The sequence below is a fragment of the Drosophila takahashii genome, chromosome 3L (assembly GCF_030179915.1).
Source record: "Drosophila takahashii strain IR98-3 E-12201 chromosome 3L, DtakHiC1v2, whole genome shotgun sequence".
Classification (NCBI taxonomy): Eukaryota; Metazoa; Arthropoda; class Insecta; order Diptera; family Drosophilidae; genus Drosophila; species Drosophila takahashii.
In genome coordinates this window covers 2290529-2310086 of record NC_091680.1, presented here as the reverse complement: position 1 = coordinate 2310086, position 19558 = coordinate 2290529, and the positions used below count along the sequence as shown (strand labels likewise).

The following is a 19558-nucleotide window of genomic DNA, read 5'->3' as shown; positions in this document are numbered from 1 at the left end:
ACACGCTCCTCGCCTTTTGGCATGACCGTTTGAATATATGTTTGGTATATTTTTGTATACATGGTATTTTGAGTATATTTCTGCACACTATTTCAGACGGCGGCATTCTTGTGCATATTTCGCATATTTTGGCAAAAAAGTGGTCGAAATTAAGGAAATCAATTGAATAAATCCCCAGCGCAGCGCTGCAGGATAGAAAACAAAGGTGAGCAAACATACAGACCTATATACAATCGAACTTTAACACAAACTGCAACTGAAATCGATTTTCCCTACGCGAAATTGCAGCGTTGGTGGAGCACCCAGTGGCCGCCGGGAGTCGTTGATGGTTTAGAAGAACCCTTCCCACAGCAGGACACCCGTCAGGATGTACAACGGCATTGGACTGACCACGCCCCGTGGCTCCGGCACCAATGGACACGTGCAGCGCAACTGGGCGTGTGTGCGGCCAGGGAAGAAGGACAAGGACTACCGCGCCGAGGACGACACCAAGAAGCTGGACGCCCAGCTGAACAGGCCGCCGAATAAGGAAATCCTGGACCACGACCGCAAGCGCAAGATCGAAGTCAAGTGCCTGGAGTTCGAGGAGATACTCGAGAAGCAGGGGTGAGCTTAAAAAGAGGGGGAACCTATATACATTACATGGTGTAATGGCAATCCGCGGTTATATAACGCCGGTCTGGGTCTGTTGCTTCCTCCTCCGTGTTTATGTTTACATTGGGCGCCTGGTAGCGCTGCTCTCGCCTCCCAGAGAGCCGACGCACACGCGCCGAAATGAGCGTGGAACGTGGAACAACCCCCTGAGCAGCCACCCTTGAGTCCTACGCCTCCACCCCCTCAATGCGTCACATGTGAGCACTCTTCCGGTGGCCCGGACTCTCGGCTCGGTGGTGAAAAAAGTGCATTTCAGTTGTAGAGATTATTTTGAGTGGAAGACATCCGCATGTCCGGGCAGGCGGACAAAAAATCCAAGCACTCAGTAGCTAAATTCACTGTCTAAACCGCCCACTTAGGCCTTATTTAACTAATTAAGCTAGTCTAAAAGGTATAAGAAAGCCTTTTAAAGTTAAAACCCTTGAATATATAGAAAGATAATCATAAATTCCTCCTTTACAGACGCACACCGGAGGAAATCAAGACGCATGTGGACTCCTTTCGCCAGAAGTTGATGGGACAGGGCAAAACAGATCTGGCCAAGGATGAATTTGGACGCGTAGCGTAAGTATCGCCCTTTTTCCTTAACAAAACTTATGTAATTTAAAACAAAACGTGCGCCCAGTGGACAAATCAATAAAACGGTTAAATAAATCGAAATCTCGGCCAGCTCACACGACAGCTGTAGACCACATACAAGAAATAAGCAGCCGATGCGCCGCCGCAGCGCCCAGTTTGCCACCCCCTTTTGGATTTTCGCATTTTCCGATTCAAGGGGCCAATCACAGACGACGAGTGGTAGAGAAAAAGCTGCTGCAAAGATTTTTCCGGGATGCGCTCGGCTTTTCAGTCACTTCAAGTCTTCCAAAGCCACCGCTTCAGTTGGCCAACACGCTCAGGAGTCGCTAGATAGCAACTATCTCTAGTTATATATATTTACATACAAATTAGAAGCAATTAACGCCTGCTAAAACGACCGACCAAGTGTCCTTGGCGAGGACTGCGAGGGAGATGGAGTTGGCGCAGAGGAGCCGCCGCAGGGGACACGGGAAAAAGTGCCCGATAAGCAGGGTTAAATCGCTGGAAAAATCAATAGCCGCCAGCCAGCAAATGCAGCCATAAGCCTGCTAATCAAAAACAGAAAAAAGGGAAAACCCCAATGAACGGGAGGGAGTGCTCGGCACCCAGGCAGCCCTTCAAGTGTGCCAAAGGAGGAGGAGGAGGAAAAGTAGCAATGCAAATGCACCCGCTGAAGGAAAAAACAGTGCTGCCGGTGGTGGTGGTAGGAAAGCTGATTGACACCCCTAAATCAGCATTGCAACCCGCTGTCGAGCCGTGGATTAAACTACCATATAGTCTACTATTCTAGTGGTTGTTGCAAGTGCTTCGAGTGGAGAGGAGCCCCATTGAAATGGTATCTTGATACCCAAGCCGAACGAATGCAACAAATCACTAAATAAGTCTTCCAATCCTAGTCCGTAATTAATTAGTCTAAGTCGCGAAGTGAAGAAGGCAAGTGCGCGAAGTTGCAGCAAGCGGAGTAAATCGTATAAATATATTAAATAATAATCCAATGTCTCTCAAAAACTATCCAACGTCTTCCGGAAGGATAAGGATACAAAAGATTACTTAAATGTAACCCAAAGTGAAACCAAACAAATGCTAATCCATCGTCTTCCAATCATAATCGATGAAATTATAGCAAAGTATCTTATAAAAAAACTATTTTTGTATTTATATAAAGCTTAAATATTCGTAAAATCCACTGTCTTCCAATTGCATGGATTAATAGATATATTTACACTAAAAAACTATAAAATCGCGAATTCCAAATCCTTATAAAAGATAAATTACAAAGCATAATTATAATACAAATCCACTGTCTTCCGAATACATGGATTAATATATTTATTTACACTAAATAACTAACTATAGCTAGTTGAAAAGGACAAAAAAGATAAAGATATAATATGAATTCACTTTCTTCCGAATACATGAATATATAAACCCTAAAATATATTTTTTATTATAAGGAAAAAGTCGCAAAAAACCGTGAATTAAATAAAACTAATTATAAACGCGATATAAACCGAATAATAAATAATAATTTAAAGGTCCACTGTCTTCCACAAACATGGATTTAAATTTAATAAAATAAAAAACCCCTCAAACATCTAACAAAAAACAACCCATCATAAAGTGAATAATTAAAATGCTCTCCTCGGAGATCTATAGTAACACCACCACATCCACGGCCACGGCGGCAGTGGGAGCCACGGCAGCTGCCTCGGTGGCCACTGCATCCACGAGCACAACAACAACGATGGCGGCCACCACGGTGCAGGTGGTGAAACCGAAGAAACGCCGCAAGCGACGCAAACGCGCAGGTCACGCAATCGCCACCACCACCACCTCGAACAACAACGAAAGGAGCAGCAACCCCGGGAGCAACCCGACCAGTCCCCATCCCCCAACCGGTGAGATCCCCTCCTCCTCCGCTACCCCGGCGAATGGGGCCAGGAAGAGCAAGGCACCATACTTCCAGCACGACAACCGGGAGTACCTGGCCAAGTACGAGAGCTTCCGCTTGACCGCCCACACGTGGAACTATGCGGCGGTGGGCAGGAAGTTCAAGCCCTTGCGGCCGGCGTTGGCAAGCGGCGCCAACAAGACCAGGCGACCAGCAGTCTCCAAGAGGTCGCATCCGGACTGCGCCTGCGCCTGCCAGCTGAAGGAACAATCGGAGCAGCCGGCACTTGAACAGCCGGGTCACCAGCGAACAGCTGAGCACAGCTCCTCCATCCAGAGGGAACAGGCGGCGAAAATCAATATCGATGGCAGCGTCCTGCTCGAGCTGCTCAAGTATTCCTCGAGCAGCCTGCTGGAGACACTGCTGGGAGCAGGCAGTGCGGTGGTCGCAAGGTAGCCACCCAAAAACCCATTCACATATATATTTAAGCATATATTTTAGAACTTAAGATAGTACTTACCATTTCTCAAACTCAGAAAGCCCTGCAGTTTAACTTTGATGCATTCATTAAACTTTATTTAATTTCTGTGATAAAGAGAGTGATTATATTTAAGGTTTAATATTTAAGTATACTATTTTATCCACATTTATTAATACAAATTCCTAAATTTCCTACTTACAGTGCTCGTGACACCCATCAAATAGCTGAGGCTCAGCAGCAGAAGAACGCCAAGCTGCGCGAGGCCTTCAACATATCCGAGTACTTCGTAGAGGGCAGCAGCTTCGACAGCGATCGCAAGGCGAAGGAGGATCTGGCCAAAAGCGTGGCTCTGCAAAAGGAACTGGACGCCCAGCGCGAGAGCCTGGCGGCGGCGGCAGCTGCCGCAGCAGCAGGCAAGGACAAGGAGACCGGCAAGCGGTATGCTTTAGTGCGCACGCCTTCCCGAGAAAGGGAGCGGGAACGCGATGGAGGAGATGCTGCAGCCAGCGGAGATGAGCGCGAACATGTCTCCAAGTCGGACAAGAAGAAGCGCAAGAAGCGCGCCAGAGAGAGGTGTGTTTATAGCATATAACTTGTACCTCAAATATTGTATTAACTTTTATATATTGTTCCTCCAGTTCGGCCAGTCCTGAGCGCAAGAAGGACAAGAAGAAAAAGTCGAAGAAGCACAAGAAAGAGAGGTAAGAGTCCTGACCGGAACTGAAAAACTTCAATCCCTCGACAACCGTAGCTCTGTGTTTGTTTCCTTTGCTCTTTGTTTGGACTCTACAGTCATGTTTTTGGTTTCTTCCTTATATCGTACATAGTAAACTGTAAACACGTGCGCTTAGAGCGTGAAAAAATGAAAATACTATGTAACTATCAATCAACTGCTTAATACATTTTGTTTTTCGTCTCTACTCCTTCTTTTACATTGCATTTGAAACCACAAAAGGGACTCATATGAGAAAGAAAGTAAAAAGAAGCGAAAAGCCACGTACAAATGACTCACACTTAGTTTTAATCCTACACACCAATATAAGAACCAAACCAATCCAATCAAGTGAACTCACATGAAATGTTTCAAATGCCTTTCTGCAATATATGTATACTTTCGATATCCTAACACTTGCCAAGACAATCTTTTATTTGAATCCGTGTGCAGCGAGAGTGAGTAGAGTGATCAGGGATCTAAGTACGTATGGGTTCTCCACTAGCCAACACTTTACACTTGAAACTCACACATATTTCCCCCACAACTCTCGCCCATATTCACATTTCCCCCAAAAAACTCTGCCCGGCGGTAAGTAATAATTCGATTCTACAAACTATAAAACCATAGAAACTGCATTGCCAAACTAAAAACACAAAACAAAATACAAGTAAAGAACTACTAGCAATTAAAAACAATACAAAATAAACGATAACGTTAAGAGGTCTCTCTGTGTGTTTTGCAACAATTAAAAGCGAATTACTTTCTCATCTTTCTTTCTATTGTTATGATTACCTTCTATAATGTTAAGACAAAGCAATTTGCGCAGTTTTCGATGAAGGTAAAGCACTGAACCACAAGTAAACCTATTTATACATTGCTGCTAACCAGTATTTGGGAGCTCTAGTTGTCCAATGATCTGTGTGTTGTGTAGCAAGCACCTAAAAAAAACACTTTTGAATAGATGAAACATGCGTATTTTATAATAATAATAATTCTTAATGGCCTGTAACCTTCTACTTGCAGTAAGTCGAAGAAGAAAAAGTCGCGCAAGCGCAAGCACAGCGAAAGTGGACGGGATAGCGATAAGGATAGCGACGAGGAGGACGAGAGCAGCGAGGAGGATCGTCGGGAGTCGAAAAGTGCCCGAAAGAAGGCCAAGAAGGACAAGGTATGCAAGGGCTAGGACCCCAAACCCCCCGTTGCACTTAAGCTAATGCGATGCGATGGAGAAAGGTGCGAGGAGAGGAGAGATGTGCATGTTTTCTGGGCCCAAAGACTCAAGAACTCGAATCTCCAATAAAGAGTCCACCTCTGAAGCTCTTTCTCCAACCTCCAACCAACCCAAACCCAAACGAATATTGTAACATATGCATATTTCTATTCCTTTATTGTACGACTCATCCTTTGACTAACTAATTACTACGTCTGACCAACCAAAAAATCCGAATAGAAGTACTGCCTCTCTCTCTATATATATTTACATATGATATTATTACCTGTATATGATGATGATAACTCGTTTGACTTTTCGTTTCGTTGTTTCAATTGTTCACCAAATATTAAACATACGCCATTTCTTCTCTTGCTTATTTACTTCTTTTTCCACCAAATATGAAACATTCAAAATAACGATTGACAATAATAACCAAAAGTACTGAACTATATAATCCTGCATATAAAACGTTCTCTACCTTATAAATACTAAAGCATACAACTTAATTAGTAAACAAAAAAATTACCAAAAATCACCCACAAATATTGTAAAAGGTAAAAAGGCTTCAAACGCATTCTAGTATATGATTTATGATTTCTCTCTCTCGATTGTTTACTTTTCTTTCATTCCCATAGATGCTTAGAGAAATTCATTCTTATAAAGAGGGGCTATCCATATTTGATCCTAAAGAGTTCCTATAAAATAAAATATTATAGATGGCCCCTCAATCTCTTTTGGTTTCCAACATTTTTCAAAATTATTCTAAACGATTTTCAGTTACACGTAGTTTGTTTTTCCAACAAAAATCAATCCAAGTAATTGTTAAGTAAATTCAAGAATCGAAAAGAAATTTATATTTTGTTTATGAAAACCCTTGGCGCTTCATTGATATAGGATAGCTTTCAATGGCTCTCTTGTAGTTTTGTAAGTACTTTCATTTGACTGTTTTCTTTAAGCTACTAATAAACAACAACCATATGATAGTGATACCTAGTGCGAAGTGATAGCCGATCGAAAGAAACTCTTGTACAAAAACAGAAAAAAACGTTAATAATGTTAATAATTTCCAGTCCTAGAGAGAATGCTTGCGAAAGTCAAATGCTGCAAAATTTTAAGCACCAAACTCGAACTTCATATGTCTATCATGCCATAAAGAATGAACGATGTTTTTCAACATTACTGCTAACAGTTAGACTCTTAGCAAGAGCGCCTAGCTTCCTATTCGGTACACTAACACTCCACACTCTTTTATTATGCAGAAAAAACGCGACAAGAAGCTGAAAAAGAAGTCACGCGCACGTGCCAGCTCCACGGATTCGGAGCGCTCAAAGTAAGTAAAGATGTCCTTTAATTTGTACAGCAAAAATCTAAAAGTAACTTATCATTTCAGCTCTCCATCGCGTAAGGAGAACAAATCGGACAAGTCGCGTGGCGCAAAGGCTTCTAAATCCGATGAAAAGGACAATGCGATGCGCAGCCGTTCCCGCGAGCGTCGCAAGGATACGAAATCCAGGCAGCAGGAATCCTCCCTAGACAGTCGACACCGCAAGACGAGGGAACGCTCGGCGGTAACCCCACCACGTAGGGAGCCGGAAAGGCAGCGAGAGCGATCGAAGGAAAGACAGAGATCGAAGGAAAGGCAGAGATCGAGGGAAAGGCAGAGATCGAGGGAAAGACTGCGTTCTAGGGATAGACAGCGGTCCAAGGATAGACAGAGATCCAAGGAAAGGCAGCGTTCCAAGTCCAAGGAAAGACAAAGATCTAAAGAAAAGCAACGATCCAAGGAAAGACAGCGATCTAAAGAACGACAGAGGTCCAAGTCCAAGGATAGACAAAGATCCAAGGAAAGGCATAGGTCCAAGGATAAGAAGCAATCGGTGGACAAAAGGCGAGATAGGTCCAAAGATCGATCAAAGGAAAAGCAGAGATCAAAGGAGCGACAACGATCAAAGGAGAGGCAGCGCTCCAAAGATAAGCAGAGCTTAAAGGAAAGACAACGCTCCAAAGAGAGGCAGCGATCAAAGGAAAGGCAACGTTCAAAGGAGCGGCAGCGCTCCAAAGATCGTCCAGCCAAGGAATCCCGAACTATTAACTCCCCCAAAGAGCGCAGTCCCAAAAAGACAAAGGACGACCGCCGCCAGCGATCGCCATCGAATGCGAGCAGAAAGCGAACAGATGACACCAAGTTAAGCCGCCAATCCCGATCCAAATCGCCAGCCCATTCCCCAGAGGCGCCGCCCAAGAAGGTGGCGCCCACACCAGCCTTCAATCCCTTCAAGGCGGCCGAGGATACGGTGAACGATATCCTCGGAACAAAGTCGGTGATGGTGGCCCTGGAGCAGACGAAGCGACAGAGGGCGGCTTCCAGCTCAAGCTCGGATTCCGATAGCTCCAGTAGCTCCAGCTCGTCTGTCTCCCGGACGCCATCGCCTAAGCCCACGCCCAGGAAGCAAAAGAAGAGGAGCAGGACGCCAGAGCTTAAAGAGGTAAAGAAGGAGGCCAGTCCCAAGAAGGAGCGCCGCAGGAGCGTGAAACGGGAGCGTTCCAACTCCCCGCCAGCAACCAAGTCAAAGAGTAAGCTCGCCGAAGCGAGTCCCAAGCCTGCGAGGCGTCGTTCTCGCTCCAGTTCCTCGGAGTTGCGTTACTCCCCCGCCGAGAGGCATCCAGAGCGCTACCAGGACATCATCGTGCAGGACAAGAAGCGGGCTAAGGAAGCCCCCGCGACGAAACCCGCTCCAGTGGTTCGCCTGCGGGCGCAAAGCGACGACGGCAGCGATGCCGAAACAGGCGCAGAATCCGCCGCCGCCTTAGAGGAATTCCAGCAGAGCAGGCGGGAGCGCGAGGAGCAGCAGGAGCTGCGCATGCTGGAGCAGCTCAAGTCGGGCATTGCGGCCAAGGCCAAGCAGAAGATCAGGATCATGGAAAAGGACCCCAGCAAGGAGGGCAGCGAAGTAAGTGGCAGTGGCGACCACCTGGTGACGGCTACCAAACGTAACTCGCTAAGCGAATTCCTTGTGGCTAACAATGTGACCGCTTTGATTAACAACCCACTGACAACGACCACGCCCCCGCCGCCCTTGGCGGTCATCCTGCCGCTGGAGCCGCGCAAGGAGCCGGAGCAGCCGGATCAGCTGTCCGTGTCTGTGGAGGAGGAGCCGCCGTTGCTCAAGAAAAGGGACGCCAGCACACCGCCCATTTGCAAGACGCCCCACGTGGCGGCGAATGGCGAGGCCAAGAGTCCGACAGTGGGTGGTCAGAATAAGATTCACCCGCACCACAGGCCGCCTCCACAGCACATGCATCATCAGCAGCAGCAGCAACATCCGCCGGGGAAGCGCATCTTCCACAACCGCACGCTGAACAATAATAACCCCAACAGTAGACACAATAGTACTAACAATCCTCATGCATGCGCTGGTGGCGGGCTCCCCCATTCGAATCTTAATAGTAGCACTAGCAGCGGGAATAGCAACAGCAACCAGCCCGGCATGCTGCCCTTTTTGGCGGGCACGCCTGGCACCTACAACCGCACCACCAATCGCCTCAACCACGGTCCCCTGCTGACCGCCACCCACTACAACATCTGCAAGAACCACCAGCACAGTTTGCAGCAGCAGCAGGCTCACCATTTGGCCCGTGGCCTCGTCTACAATTCGGCTCTCTTTGGGCATGGTAATCCGCGGCATCCGGGACTTCTTTCTTTAACAGGAGCCGGTGTGGTTGGTGGGCAGGGTGCTCCGCTGTTGGGGCATCCGCCGCATGTCCGGGGTGCCGGCGGCGGTCCCATTAGCTTCAATGCGGCAGCTGCGGCGGCTGCCGTGGCCGCCAATAGTATTAGCTACCATCATCATCACCATCAGCATCAACAGAAACCGAAAATCGTTATAAAACCCTTCAAAATTCACGATCCACAGCCCCTGGTCGCAGCGCTGGCGGACAGCTCGCTGGTGGATGCCATCGTCTCCAAGGTTTCCACGGCCACCGTGGCGGCGGCAGCGGCGGCGGAGAGTGCGGCCCGCAGGAGCAGGAGTAGGGAGCGTCGGAGCAGGAGTCGCAGTAAGCGGCGCACCAGCGGAAGCCATCATCGACATCACTCTGACAGCAGGTCGAGATCGTAAGTATTAAGATTATAGGGGATTATAAAATAGCACACACTTTAAAAAACTTTTGTTATTAACATGAGTAAAAAATTGTATTCTACATATGTTAGAAACATAAATAACACACACATGTCATTTGTGTTATTTACACGATGTGTTATCAACACGACGTGTTTTTTACGCAGCGTGTTTTTAACGCAATGAGTTTTTGACTTCAAAGTGCCAGAATTGTATGTTGAGTATAGAGTATAAGAATTTATATATGCTTTGAAATGGTTAAAACTAACATAACCATATTGGTTTTTCATTTTCCCTTCGACTCTTAATGTCTGTGGCACGTAATTTTCATTTGTGTTAAAAACAGTGTGTAAAAAACACGTCGTCTTAAAAACACAGTGTAAAAAACACAAGTGTGCTGTGTGCGTTAACAATTATTTTTCACATTTTAACACTTTTGTATTTGACACACATGTCAAAAATTTTGCTAACACTGTAAAATACAATTTTTCATGTTGTAACATGTGTGTCAATTTCCGAACCCTGAATTATAAACAAATACTAATGATCTTACCTATCCTTGCAGACGCTACAGCTCATCCAGCAGTCGCAGCGGATCGCGCAGTTCGAGGTCCCGCTCCGGGTCGCACTCCTCCCGCTCCAGTTGCTCCTCGCACAGCAGCTCGGGCAGCTCCTCCTCCGGAGGCAGCGGCTCCGCATCATCACAGTCCGGCTCCCGGTCACCCTCCATCCCCAGGCGTCGCGGCTCGCCCAGCTTTCTAGACAGACGTCGCATAACGAGGTAGCTAGACAGGACTACTCTTCTACCGGGACTACCTCTTATTTTTGTATATTAATCCTATGATTTTCTATATATTTTATTTTCCTAATTCCGTAGCCGTCGATCGCCACGCAACAAAAGACGCTAGTTGATTGCCATTATCCATTATCCGCTTGAGTTGCATTGATTATACAAACACACTTTATTTATACAGCACACACACGTAACTCCTGATTTTGTCTAAATGATTTTTGATTTTTTTCAGCTCACTCAGGAACTACTTATAATTTGACTTTTTTAACTATCCAACAATATCTCTAATATGTTTTTGTAGCCTATCCGATTATGTGTCAACCTAATTTCTCGTATTTTAGCCAAGCCGCCAATAAACTTTGTCACCTTTACAGATTATATTATAAACCTTTGGTTTTATAGGATTTCGTTTGTTTGATTTTTAGCCAAAAACTTTTGAGTTCCTTACGATTTTCAGTTATTTGGTGAGTTATTCATTTGAGTTTCTTATTATTCAGAGATAAGTTAAAATCTCTTACTAATCTATGGATTCTACTTACAGTGCTCGCAAGCGACCCATTCCGTATCATCACAAGGCGACCGGAGAAGGCGAGGCGGCGGAGGAGGCCTCCAGTTGCTGCTCCAGTTGCTTCAGCCGCGCCAGCAGTCCCGCCACGCCCCTTCTCACGCCCCTGCGGAATAGCAGGAGTCCATCGCTGGCCGCCTTCTGAGTGTTAACCGCCTCGCTGCGCAAGATGTGCGGCGATTCCTGAGACGGAGACCCGGAGATCCCTGCCCCGCAATCACTCTCATCAACAATCCTAGTCACCAGCCCCACTAGTCACGACTCCTAGTCCCTAAGATAGTTGTTATGCGCATTTAACTTGTTTTACACCGCATTCCGTAGCCCTAAGTTAGTCATCTGAACATGAATTTACTAGCGAAATTATACTGTAGCCCCGATATTAGGCCAACAATACTCGTTCGTAAGCCTTTGCTCGATTATTTGCTAGTTATAAGCTGCGTTTTAATATAAATAAATTATTTGTTGCCTCTCTAAATGTAGTTTTCTTGAGTTTCATTTCGAAAAGTGGTTTCAAGCTTAAAATAAGGTTCTGGATTTTGGTTTAAGTACGTATTTTATTATGTGTTTTTTTTGGAGCAACTTGGACAAAATGGATCCCAAATCCAAGTTTTGACAATTATTTAAATTTTTACACTCAAAAGTCTGATTTTTTACGCTAAAAAAAAGGTTTTTAAGATGTTGGTAAATTGTTTTTTTTTTTTTAATATTTTGTTTTAAGAGGTGGTCCTACCAAATTATTTAGTTTTAAGAGGTGGCAACCGTTTTTTCAACAATTTTTCAATTTCAAAGTAAGTAAACTAAGCTAAGATGTTTTAAGAGGGTAATCGAATATTGTTAAACAAACTAAATTAAATTTTTTGGAAAATTAAACATTTTTTAAGAATGGGCAAACGAATTTTAAGGACACACATTTTACAAATTTTAAATACAAAATTCTAAAAGATGGTTTGTGTCTATGGAAAAGGTACCTTCAATGGTTTGAGTCTATGTGAGCACTACAAATTTGGTATATTTACAAAAGTATCTGAGATATTTTTGTACTTTTCAAAGAGCAGCCAAATGCTCTCAATTGTCAACAGAAAATTATACAAAATATTAAATTATTTACTGTAGTTAGGAAAAAAAAGAATCGTGTGCATTGTGTATACGCAATTTTAAGTCGAAGTAATGTAAGTAGAGTCAGCTATGAAAAGGTAATACATAAACTAACTTTATTTGATAATTTCAAACAGGGGTAAGCACAGAACCGCACAACAGGATGCAATTTTCGTCGCATTCATGGAGCGGCATCCCATCATCTCGAAAAACTACCTAAAGGGCGACAAGCAGGCGGCGGAAGCGGCCTGGAGGAGATTGTCCAAGGAGCTGAACAGTGTGGGTCCACCTGTCAAGGAGGCCTGCGAATGGAAAAGGGTAGGTGATCCTCAAAAAACCTTTCTTTAAAGAAACCTTTTAAACTCCTCCGTTTTCATAGGTTTGGAAGGATTGGAAGAGCTGCATTCGCAAGAAGATTACCAACAACCGGCTGGAGGACTCAAAGGCCAGTGGCAAGGGATCCCTGTATCAGGACACCCTCACTCCCCTGGAGGATGCAGTGGCCGTGATTTGTGACCTGTACGACATGGCAGACACCATTGTGGAAGCACGACCATCCAAAACGCAGTCCGAAACATCGCAAGGCGTCTCCCTGCGAAGCATTAAAACTGATCACGACGACGCCACGGTGACAGATAATGGTGATAATATTACAGAGATTTCCATAGTAAAAATATCTAAATTAGTAATATTTTTATAGAAGACTATGAGGATGAGGAGGAGGAAGATTGCAGCAATCCCATCCAAACTAGAAGTTCGGCTGTTAAGTTAGAGCAGCGCTTTAGCAACTACACTGCAAAAACTACTACGCCCAAGAAAAGAAAGCTTGAAGAAGAAAGTCCTTTCGAAACCGAGCAGGAGAGCTCTGTTCCGGTCCTCATGGACATAGCAAAGGAACTGCGTGACTTGAATAGGCAAACCCGCTTGAATGCCCAACGATCTGAAGCCAATACAGAGGCATTATTAGCTTTGGGTTCCCAGATATCTGATTTAATGCAGCAGCAGCTTAAAGAGCGGAAGCGCCTCAACGCGATAATGGAAAAATTTGTTCTAAAAATGGAATCCACAGAATAGAGTATAGAAATTACAATAATTTGCATTACTTTCTAATAAAAATGCTTGCCAATACCATTGCGGAATTTACTTTCTTTAGCATGATATGCTATTACATGGGAATGGTAAATTTACCAGAATGACTAGAAGTCATATACTCAACCCTACCCACTTGCGGCGAGAACATTTTCTTTGAACCGCCCACTAACGTTTCCTTTGGGAGTATATCTTGCTACCACGTAGTAGATTCCTTTTCCGTCCCTGGCTTGACCATGACCCAGTTTTCTCGAAGACTTCCAAACCAAGGCGGTAAAATGTCCAGTAGCCGTGCTATATCTCGCTGATCCATAGTTGTAGGAACCGATCTCGTCATACCAAAATTGAACACATTTCACAGGATCAATGTGTCGGCATATGTTTTCCCCATAGGATTCGCCTGCGCCACTTGAATGCCTCAATGCTCCCTGAGAAGCAAGCTCCTTTTAAAGAAATTAAATATTAATAATTATATTATTGTAGTAATATTGGATTCAAACCATCGCATATTGTTCAGCTCCCCTGGAGAGTGAGGCGTCCAAGGTCAGCGGAGGACTACCGTGAATTCTCCTCAAACGATTGTGCTCCCTTAGGCTGTCCTCTTGAGGTCCAGCTTTCACCAACACGAGCTGAAATTATCGTATATATAATATAATTTAACTTAAGAATGAAATAATTCCCAATTTTACCCAACAAAGAGCTAGAGTTAGTATTATTATCCCCATAGACATGTCTAAAAAGTTCTAGGATCGTCTTCAAATACTATCCTATTCTTAGTAAAGCCACGTACTTTACTGTTCGTTTAATAAAAAATATATCGTTAAAATAGAATTTAATTATAAGTGCATTGGACACACTTAAAGATATGTGAAATCGATCTAATTAACTTCTCTTCTTACATAGTTTACTTGTTATTCCATCCATTTAAATTTTAGCATTACAAACGGCTCTTACATTATTTATACGTTTATTTTTAGTACGAAAAGTTTACAAAATTTAAGGTATAACAACAGTCGGTTGATAAGGCGACCCTCCAGTTAGTTTTAGCTTATCTTCCACCCTCTTTTTGCAATCCACCGGAACGAACGCAGGGCAGATAAAGAACTTCAACTAGTACGGCCGTAATCTAAACAATAATTGGAATATTAAGCCAAGACAACAGGCACATAACACAAGGTTTAAAGGCCGGAATGCTTATTTGGCTGCCTTCTCGGCGGCCAGCTTCTCCTGGAAGCGGCGCCGCCGCTTGGCAATGTACACCACCCAGATGAAGGAGATGATGGCCATGCTGATGGACCGGAACATCGGGGGCACATAGGCGAAGTTGAGGTAGACGAACAGGGAGAGGTACTGCCAATTGGCCTTCAGCAGGGGCCAGTAGAGCTTCTCCACGTTCTTGATCGCCACGCTGGGAGGGTTGCCCTGGAAGAGATTGGGGGTTAATATACGTATAATCTCAGAGTTCCTGATGATTCCCACCTCGAACAAAGACAGGAAGAAGAGCGAAAGTGCCTGGTAGATGGGGGCATAGACCAGTCGCTCGGAGAGGAACAGGAAGAACCTCCTGAACTTCACATCATGGTCGAAGAGTCGCTCCACCGTCGTGTAGAAGTAGTGGGGCACACTGCCTCCGAAGATCAGGCCAAACAGTCCGTAGGCGAAGACACTATGCTGGTTGAGCGTCTTGGCGCCCGCCAATCTCTGCGAGGTCACATTGGCCGAGGTGGCCAGAACGCATCTGGAATCAAGGAGCAATCAATGGATTAACCGGATAGCCTGATAAGCGGTTCAAGGTACTCACGCCGTGATGGACTTGGTGCGCACCGGATGGTTGAAGAGCTGCTCCAGATAAGTTCCAAAGAGCGAGTAGAGGGGCTTCGAGAGAACCATGTTGCCGGTGCTATAAAGTAAAGTGCGTAGGATGCAGGTTAAAGTGCAAAGTGCAATTAGTTTGGATTGATAAGGCACTTCTAAACCGGTTCCCAGTGTGTTTACCTAAGAACTCCAATCGTCTTGGCCGCCGTTTCTCAAATGAGCTTCTCCACCAACACCTGTAGAAATAGGTAGTACCTAGTAGGTACTAACTTTAGTTTATGGTTTACTAGTTTCAACTGTTATCGATAGGCGCAGGTCGATTGACCCACATAGCTGGTCACTCTACTCCAATCAGCTTTGGCCAATCTGGCAACTCTCTCGGCATAGTGTTTTTCCAGACCCCATATAAAATAAACCATATAAAGGAATTCTGTAGAAGATCAAGTGCTCTGCCGACCAAGATGGAGTTTCCACCTTGTCCTCCCTCCCTGAAGTCCATCCAGCACTTCCTGAAGTTGGCCCAGGAGCACGACACTCGAGATGTGGTCATCGCATACTGGGCGAGATTATAGTAAGTACCTGGAGATTGTTTTTCCTTTGTAAACCCCGTATTTTAACGTTCTTTGTTTGATCCCTGAACTAGTGCCCTCCAGATTGGCCTCAAGGCCTCCACCCAAACGGGCGAGGAAACCAAATTACTGCTGGGTGAGTCTAATAATTAATACGCAAATTCCCCGATTATGACTCATCCGTGTTTTGTTTTGGTTTTCCCTGGGAACTGGGAACTAAAGGTATCATGGACTGGCTGGAACAGATGAAGAAGCAGTATGCGGATAATGAGGCCCTGACCAACGAGGTGGCTGCCCAGGCTCACATCGAGAACTATGCCCTCAAACTATTCCTATATGCCGATAAACAGGATCGCGAGGAGAACTTTGGCAAGTGGGTCAAGCTCATACGGGGAGGGTATGATTTCCTTGATTTATATGCTTGTAATTCCCCACCAGAAACGTGGTCAAGGCCTTCTACTCCAGCGGAGTGCTCTACGACATACTCCAGACCTTCGGCGAGCTGAGCGAGGAGGCGCTGCACAACAGGAAGTACGCCAAGTGGAAGGCCGCCTACATCCACAACTGCCTGAAGAACGGAGAGACTCCGATTCCCGGTCCCTTGCCAGATGACGATGATGAGGCGGAGCTGCAGGGGGAGAATGCCAATGAGGAGGCAGCCGGAGGAGCTCCTGCTGACCCAGCTCCTGCTCCAGAGCCCGAGGCAGATCCATCGCCCCCAGCATCCAGCGTAGTTCCTCCCACAGCCGAAGAGGTGCTCAATAATCCGAACAAATTGCCCAGTCCGCCGGTGGACGAGGAGAAGCCCGGTGGCTTCGTGCCCTACGTGCCCACGGGTCAGCCGCATCCAGCCACTGCGGCCACCATTTACCAGCCCATTGTGCCCGTGGCCGGAGTGCAGATCACTCCGGACCAAATGATTGCCGCCCAGAAGTATTGCAAGTACGCAGGAAGTGCTCTTAACTACGACGACGTGAAGACGGCCATTGAGAACCTGCAGAAGGCCCTCAAGCTGCTGAGCACTGGATCCGAGTAGGAATACCCATTATGTATTAGTACATCACTTTCCAGGCACAGTTACAGCCTAGAGCACCCGATATACCCAATAATCTCCCGCTTAACACGAAAGTAAAACGATAATTCAGATTGACTGACGTTGGATAATTAATTTTAAATATGTATGAGTTGTTTGAAATTTATTAAAATTGTTTCTAAAAGTCGTAATTTAGATGGTTCCGACTAAGTGCCCTTTACGAAGAGGATTTGATTACAATTTCTGCTTGTTTGCTGGTCGTCTTTATGTCGCGGCTCTACGGTTTTAGTTAATATCTCTCGCCATTGCAATTAAATAGTTTTTGTATACGATAATTATTTGGCACCAAAGTGAAAACATGAATTTCGATTCGCTAGAATGATGAGTGAATGTTCAGTGAGCTTTCGGGCCCAACTTAAGGTGCTAAAACAAAGCTGGATCAGTGAATGACTATGAGTATGCTGTGATGAGGGTCGCCTAATCCTGCTTGACGCCATTCGCCGGCGGCTGGGCGGCCGTCGAGGCCTCGTCCTGGAGGCGGGCGGTCTGGTACCAGACCACCAGGCGGCCGCCCAGCATGAAGGTGAAGACCAGCGCCGGTCCGGAGCGCTCGAAGGGATCGCTGACCATCCAGTGCTGGTAGATGCCCAGCAGCATCAGCACCAGCAGCGTCACATTGGCCGCATTCTTGACTTTATCTGGGGGTGAGTAGGGAGTACTATCATATCTTATATCATTTTAATATATATCCATCACTTACGATAGGGAATCAGTGCCATGGCCAGGCCGCAGACGATCTCCAGGATGCCAACGGTGCGTCGGTACCATTTCGAGGGGATCTTCACTCCGAAAAGGGCCGTCAGCGGAAATACTTTGGCATACTTCACGTACTCCGTGCGCTGCAATCGAGTATGGGTTATAATTAATCTTGCCCAGAAACATTACCCCGAGGAATTTGCTCCCAGCGGAAGGCAGTGCAGCCCGTTTATTTTTAAATAAAGGCAAGCTTTTCTTGTTGTCGCATTTGTATGTTTTTGTTGGCATCGTTGGCCCCAAGTGTTTGTGGTAATTACAATTACAATTACAATTACACCACTGGGAGCACAGCAAACAAAACAAATATTTCGTAATTCCGATGCCACAGTTTTGGCGACAAAAAAATAGATTGAAAAACATGGGATTTTTGAAAGTAAAATGGCGCGTAACGAATGCAATGCCAATTTGAATTTGTATATACGGGGTTTTATATATAGGTTTGCATGTTAAAATATATTTAAAATTATGTTTTAAAATTTGTATCATATATTTTGTTGAGTAATCTGTCGACTCACCCTATTGTTTATATATAAAACCCATTTGTATACCCTGATTTGATTGAGAACTATACGTCATGGTGGTTTTCGTTTGAGAAATTGTTTACATTGGCATGGGAAATATTTTAATGGCATTGAAAACGAAATCATTGGGCGTTGTTTTTACAGAAAGTAAACAAAAAATTCCCACCAACAGCTGTTCTATAAATCTTTTGCCTTTTCTAGTTCTATACGCACGTTTCTCATTTGTTTGGAGGCTTTCAAAACAATTTACAAACAAGGTGATAAATAATAAGTTTGCCACAATTTCGAGGATTCTAAATTCGTTTGAATTGTAATTTTAGGTATGCAATTGGTTGGAAAGATTATTAATTATCTAATTTAAAAATTTATTTGGCTCTTTTTGAATGAATCACAGTCTATTTGAATAATTAAAACGTATATTTTATAATGAACTCGAAAGTTTAAGAGTTTCCTGAACATTTTTGGAATTTTTTCAAGTGATTTTTCAAAGCATATATTGTTCCTGAAATATCTTTTGAAGATCATAGCGTCTCGCGTCTTCCGAATGTCAACGATTGGCATTGATGGGGTCGAGTTCAATGCCCATTAGTCAGTCATATTTCTATATCTAATATGAGACTTTTCTTAAAATGATTTTCCTAAAACATTTACATAAGAGCGTTCCAATTAGTGAAAAGATGGTTTTAAAACTGCACTCCATCCCATTCCCGCTGTGAAAAATCAATGGGCTGCACACACCCTTTCTGACCGCTTTAAATCTCTGGCCCTATCGATTTTCCAGGATTTTCCACTTACCAGGTCCTTGTAGAGATCCTTGCTGATGTGCGGCGTCAGCTTCAGGGTGCCCACGAAGATGAAGAACAGGCCCAGTAACACAGAGAGGCTCTTCAGCACGATCGTGTTGGATGCTGGGGGCATCTTGGCCAATTTATGGGTAAACACTTTCGGGGGCTATACAATATCCCAAGTGGGCCGCCGTTTGGGGGTTCGGGTTCGGAGGGGCCGGAGTTCACCACACACCCTACCGAAAACACACCGGTCGCTAATTTTAGACCAAAACTCGCAGCTTTTCGTGCCGATTCGGTTGGGACAACCACCGAATGTTTTCAAATTGCTGCGCGGTATGTATAATTTTATGAATTCTTAGTTCGCGGCGGACGCTTCCCTTCTATTTATTTCATTTTCACTCGCACTTGGCAGCCGGCGCACCTTTCCTTTTTTCCGCTTTCAGTCTCGCGTTCGAAAAGAGACTGATTCCGATTCGGATTCAGATTCAGACCAGTTGCAAAGTTTATTTCGGCAGCATCCCAAACGGAATGGCGGAAAATCAATATATGCTCACATGCCCGGTGATTCTCTGGCCGAGAATCGAGAACTACGAGAGTTACGAGTGAGGCAGAGAGGACCGACAGCCGGCCCACCCCGGAGAGTGGAGAGTGGAGAGCACCAAGTGGGAACTAAGGAACGGCAGCTGGACCCACTCCTCATCGGGTGGCGAGTCGGGTGGTGGTTGTTCCGTTGTTCCGAAACTGGCGCAATTAAGGCCAAAGACCCCGGCCAGCAACCCTTAAGGAGCCCCAGATAAACAATCATTAGGTGAACATACATGAG

General features: G+C 45.1%; 6 protein-coding genes across 15 annotated transcripts; 3 read left to right on the top strand and 3 right to left on the bottom strand.

The window, feature by feature from the left end:
* The first annotated feature begins 57 nt into the window (after positions 1-57).
* Positions 58-11484, top strand: Srrm234 (Serine-arginine repetitive matrix 2/3/4). Of its 9 annotated transcripts, none has more exons than XM_044394345.2 (11): positions 58-205; positions 289-606; positions 1117-1218; positions 2890-3576; positions 3807-4178; positions 4244-4306; positions 5344-5488; positions 6793-6863; positions 6924-9647; positions 10217-10432; positions 10986-11484. In XM_044394345.2, the coding sequence occupies exons 2-11, from the start codon at positions 368-370 to the stop codon at positions 11152-11154; spliced, it is 4788 nt and encodes a 1595-aa protein (XP_044250280.1). In that variant the 5' UTR covers positions 58-205; positions 289-367; the 3' UTR covers positions 11155-11484. The 9 variants fall into 9 exon arrangements, 8 of the variants coding, with proteins under 8 accessions (XP_044250280.1, XP_070071965.1, XP_070071967.1 ...); XM_017138408.3 differs by lacking the exon at positions 2890-3576 and having other exon boundaries at positions 59-205; positions 6924-8484; positions 9448-9647; XM_017138409.3 differs by lacking the exons at positions 2890-3576; positions 10986-11484 and adding an exon at positions 10529-10822 and having other exon boundaries at positions 59-205; positions 6924-8484; positions 9448-9647.
* A 561-nt stretch (positions 11485-12045) lies between these two features.
* Positions 12046-13235, top strand: LOC108055183 (uncharacterized). Its single transcript, XM_044394592.2, has 4 exons — positions 12046-12178; positions 12242-12422; positions 12484-12745; positions 12805-13235. Coding segments are annotated over exons 1-4 (819 nt in total). The 5' UTR covers positions 12046-12176; the 3' UTR covers positions 13179-13235.
* Positions 13208-14007, bottom strand: LOC108055185 (Golgi-associated plant pathogenesis-related protein 1-like). Its single transcript, XM_017138454.3, has 3 exons — positions 13883-14007; positions 13694-13822; positions 13208-13636 (listed from the first exon to the last, which is right to left on the bottom strand). The coding sequence occupies exons 1-3, from the start codon at positions 13922-13924 to the stop codon at positions 13322-13324; spliced, it is 486 nt and encodes a 161-aa protein (XP_016993943.3). The 5' UTR covers positions 13925-14007; the 3' UTR covers positions 13208-13321.
* Positions 14008-14145: 138 nt separating this feature from the next.
* LOC108055184 (uncharacterized) lies at positions 14146-15330 on the bottom strand. The gene is made up of 4 exons (XM_017138453.3): positions 15189-15330; positions 14995-15093; positions 14673-14931; positions 14146-14615 (listed from the first exon to the last, which is right to left on the bottom strand). The coding sequence occupies exons 2-4, from the start codon at positions 15081-15083 to the stop codon at positions 14388-14390; spliced, it is 576 nt and encodes a 191-aa protein (XP_016993942.1). The 5' UTR covers positions 15084-15093; positions 15189-15330; the 3' UTR covers positions 14146-14387.
* On the top strand, positions 15325-16801 carry Vta1 (vesicle trafficking 1). The gene is made up of 4 exons (XM_017138449.3): positions 15325-15579; positions 15652-15713; positions 15800-15950; positions 16016-16801. Exons 1-4 carry the CDS (start codon positions 15470-15472, stop codon positions 16611-16613), a joined length of 921 nt encoding a protein of 306 aa, XP_016993938.3. The 5' UTR covers positions 15325-15469; the 3' UTR covers positions 16614-16801.
* LOC108055186 (novel acetylcholine receptor chaperone) lies at positions 16742-19311 on the bottom strand. 2 transcript variants are annotated; one of them, XM_017138455.3, is made up of 3 exons: positions 18743-19311; positions 17371-17509; positions 16742-17308 (listed from the first exon to the last, which is right to left on the bottom strand). In XM_017138455.3, the coding sequence occupies exons 1-3, from the start codon at positions 18863-18865 to the stop codon at positions 17088-17090; spliced, it is 483 nt and encodes a 160-aa protein (XP_016993944.1). In that variant the 5' UTR covers positions 18866-19311; the 3' UTR covers positions 16742-17087. The 2 variants fall into 2 exon arrangements, with proteins under 2 accessions (XP_016993944.1, XP_070070927.1); XM_070214826.1 differs by lacking the exon at positions 18743-19311 and adding an exon at positions 18161-18334.
* Positions 19312-19558: the final 247 nt, after the last annotated feature.

Bases quoted from the DNA above. Each gene is read 5' to 3' on its own strand.
- Srrm234 (XM_044394345.2), top strand. From the start codon at position 368: ATGTACAACGGCATTGGACTGACCACGCCCCGTGGCTCCGGCACCAAT. The intron at 1,219-2,889 runs GTAAGTATCGCC...GGAGATCTATAG, and splicing joins GATGAATTTGGACGCGTAGC to TAACACCACCACATCCACGG. The intron at 4,307-5,343 runs GTAAGAGTCCTG...TTCTACTTGCAG, and splicing joins AAGAAGCACAAGAAAGAGAG to TAAGTCGAAGAAGAAAAAGT.
- LOC108055183 (XM_044394592.2), top strand. The intron at 12,423-12,483 runs GTAGGTGATCCT...CCGTTTTCATAG, and splicing joins AGGCCTGCGAATGGAAAAGG to GTTTGGAAGGATTGGAAGAG. The intron at 12,746-12,804 runs GTGATAATATTA...ATATTTTTATAG, and splicing joins CGCCACGGTGACAGATAATG to AAGACTATGAGGATGAGGAG.
- LOC108055185 (XM_017138454.3), bottom strand. From the start codon at position 13,924: ATGTCTATGGGGATAATAATACTAACTCTAGCTCTTTGTTGG. The intron at 13,823-13,882 runs GTAAAATTGGGA...CGATAATTTCAG, and splicing joins TAACTCTAGCTCTTTGTTGG to CTCGTGTTGGTGAAAGCTGG. The intron at 13,637-13,693 runs GTTTGAATCCAA...TTTCTTTAAAAG, and splicing joins GAGCTGAACAATATGCGATG to GAGCTTGCTTCTCAGGGAGC.
- LOC108055184 (XM_017138453.3), bottom strand. From the start codon at position 15,083: ATGGTTCTCTCGAAGCCCCTCTACTCGCTCTTTGGAACTTATCTGGAG. The intron at 14,932-14,994 runs GTGAGTACCTTG...CCTTGATTCCAG, and splicing joins CGCACCAAGTCCATCACGGC to ATGCGTTCTGGCCACCTCGG. The intron at 14,616-14,672 runs GTGGGAATCATC...AATCTCTTCCAG, and splicing joins TCTTCCTGTCTTTGTTCGAG to GGCAACCCTCCCAGCGTGGC.
- Vta1 (XM_017138449.3), top strand. From the start codon at position 15,470: ATGGAGTTTCCACCTTGTCCTCCCTCCCTGAAGTCCATCCAGCACTTC. The intron at 15,580-15,651 runs GTAAGTACCTGG...TCCCTGAACTAG, and splicing joins GCATACTGGGCGAGATTATA to TGCCCTCCAGATTGGCCTCA. The intron at 15,951-16,015 runs GTGGGTCAAGCT...ATTCCCCACCAG, and splicing joins CGCGAGGAGAACTTTGGCAA to AAACGTGGTCAAGGCCTTCT.
- LOC108055186 (XM_017138455.3), bottom strand. From the start codon at position 18,865: ATGCCCCCAGCATCCAACACGATCGTGCTGAAGAGCCTCTCTGTGTTA. The intron at 17,510-18,742 runs GTAAGTGGAAAA...ACTCGATTGCAG, and splicing joins AGGATCTCTACAAGGACCTG to CGCACGGAGTACGTGAAGTA. The intron at 17,309-17,370 runs GTAAGTGATGGA...ACTCACCCCCAG, and splicing joins CATGGCACTGATTCCCTATC to ATAAAGTCAAGAATGCGGCC.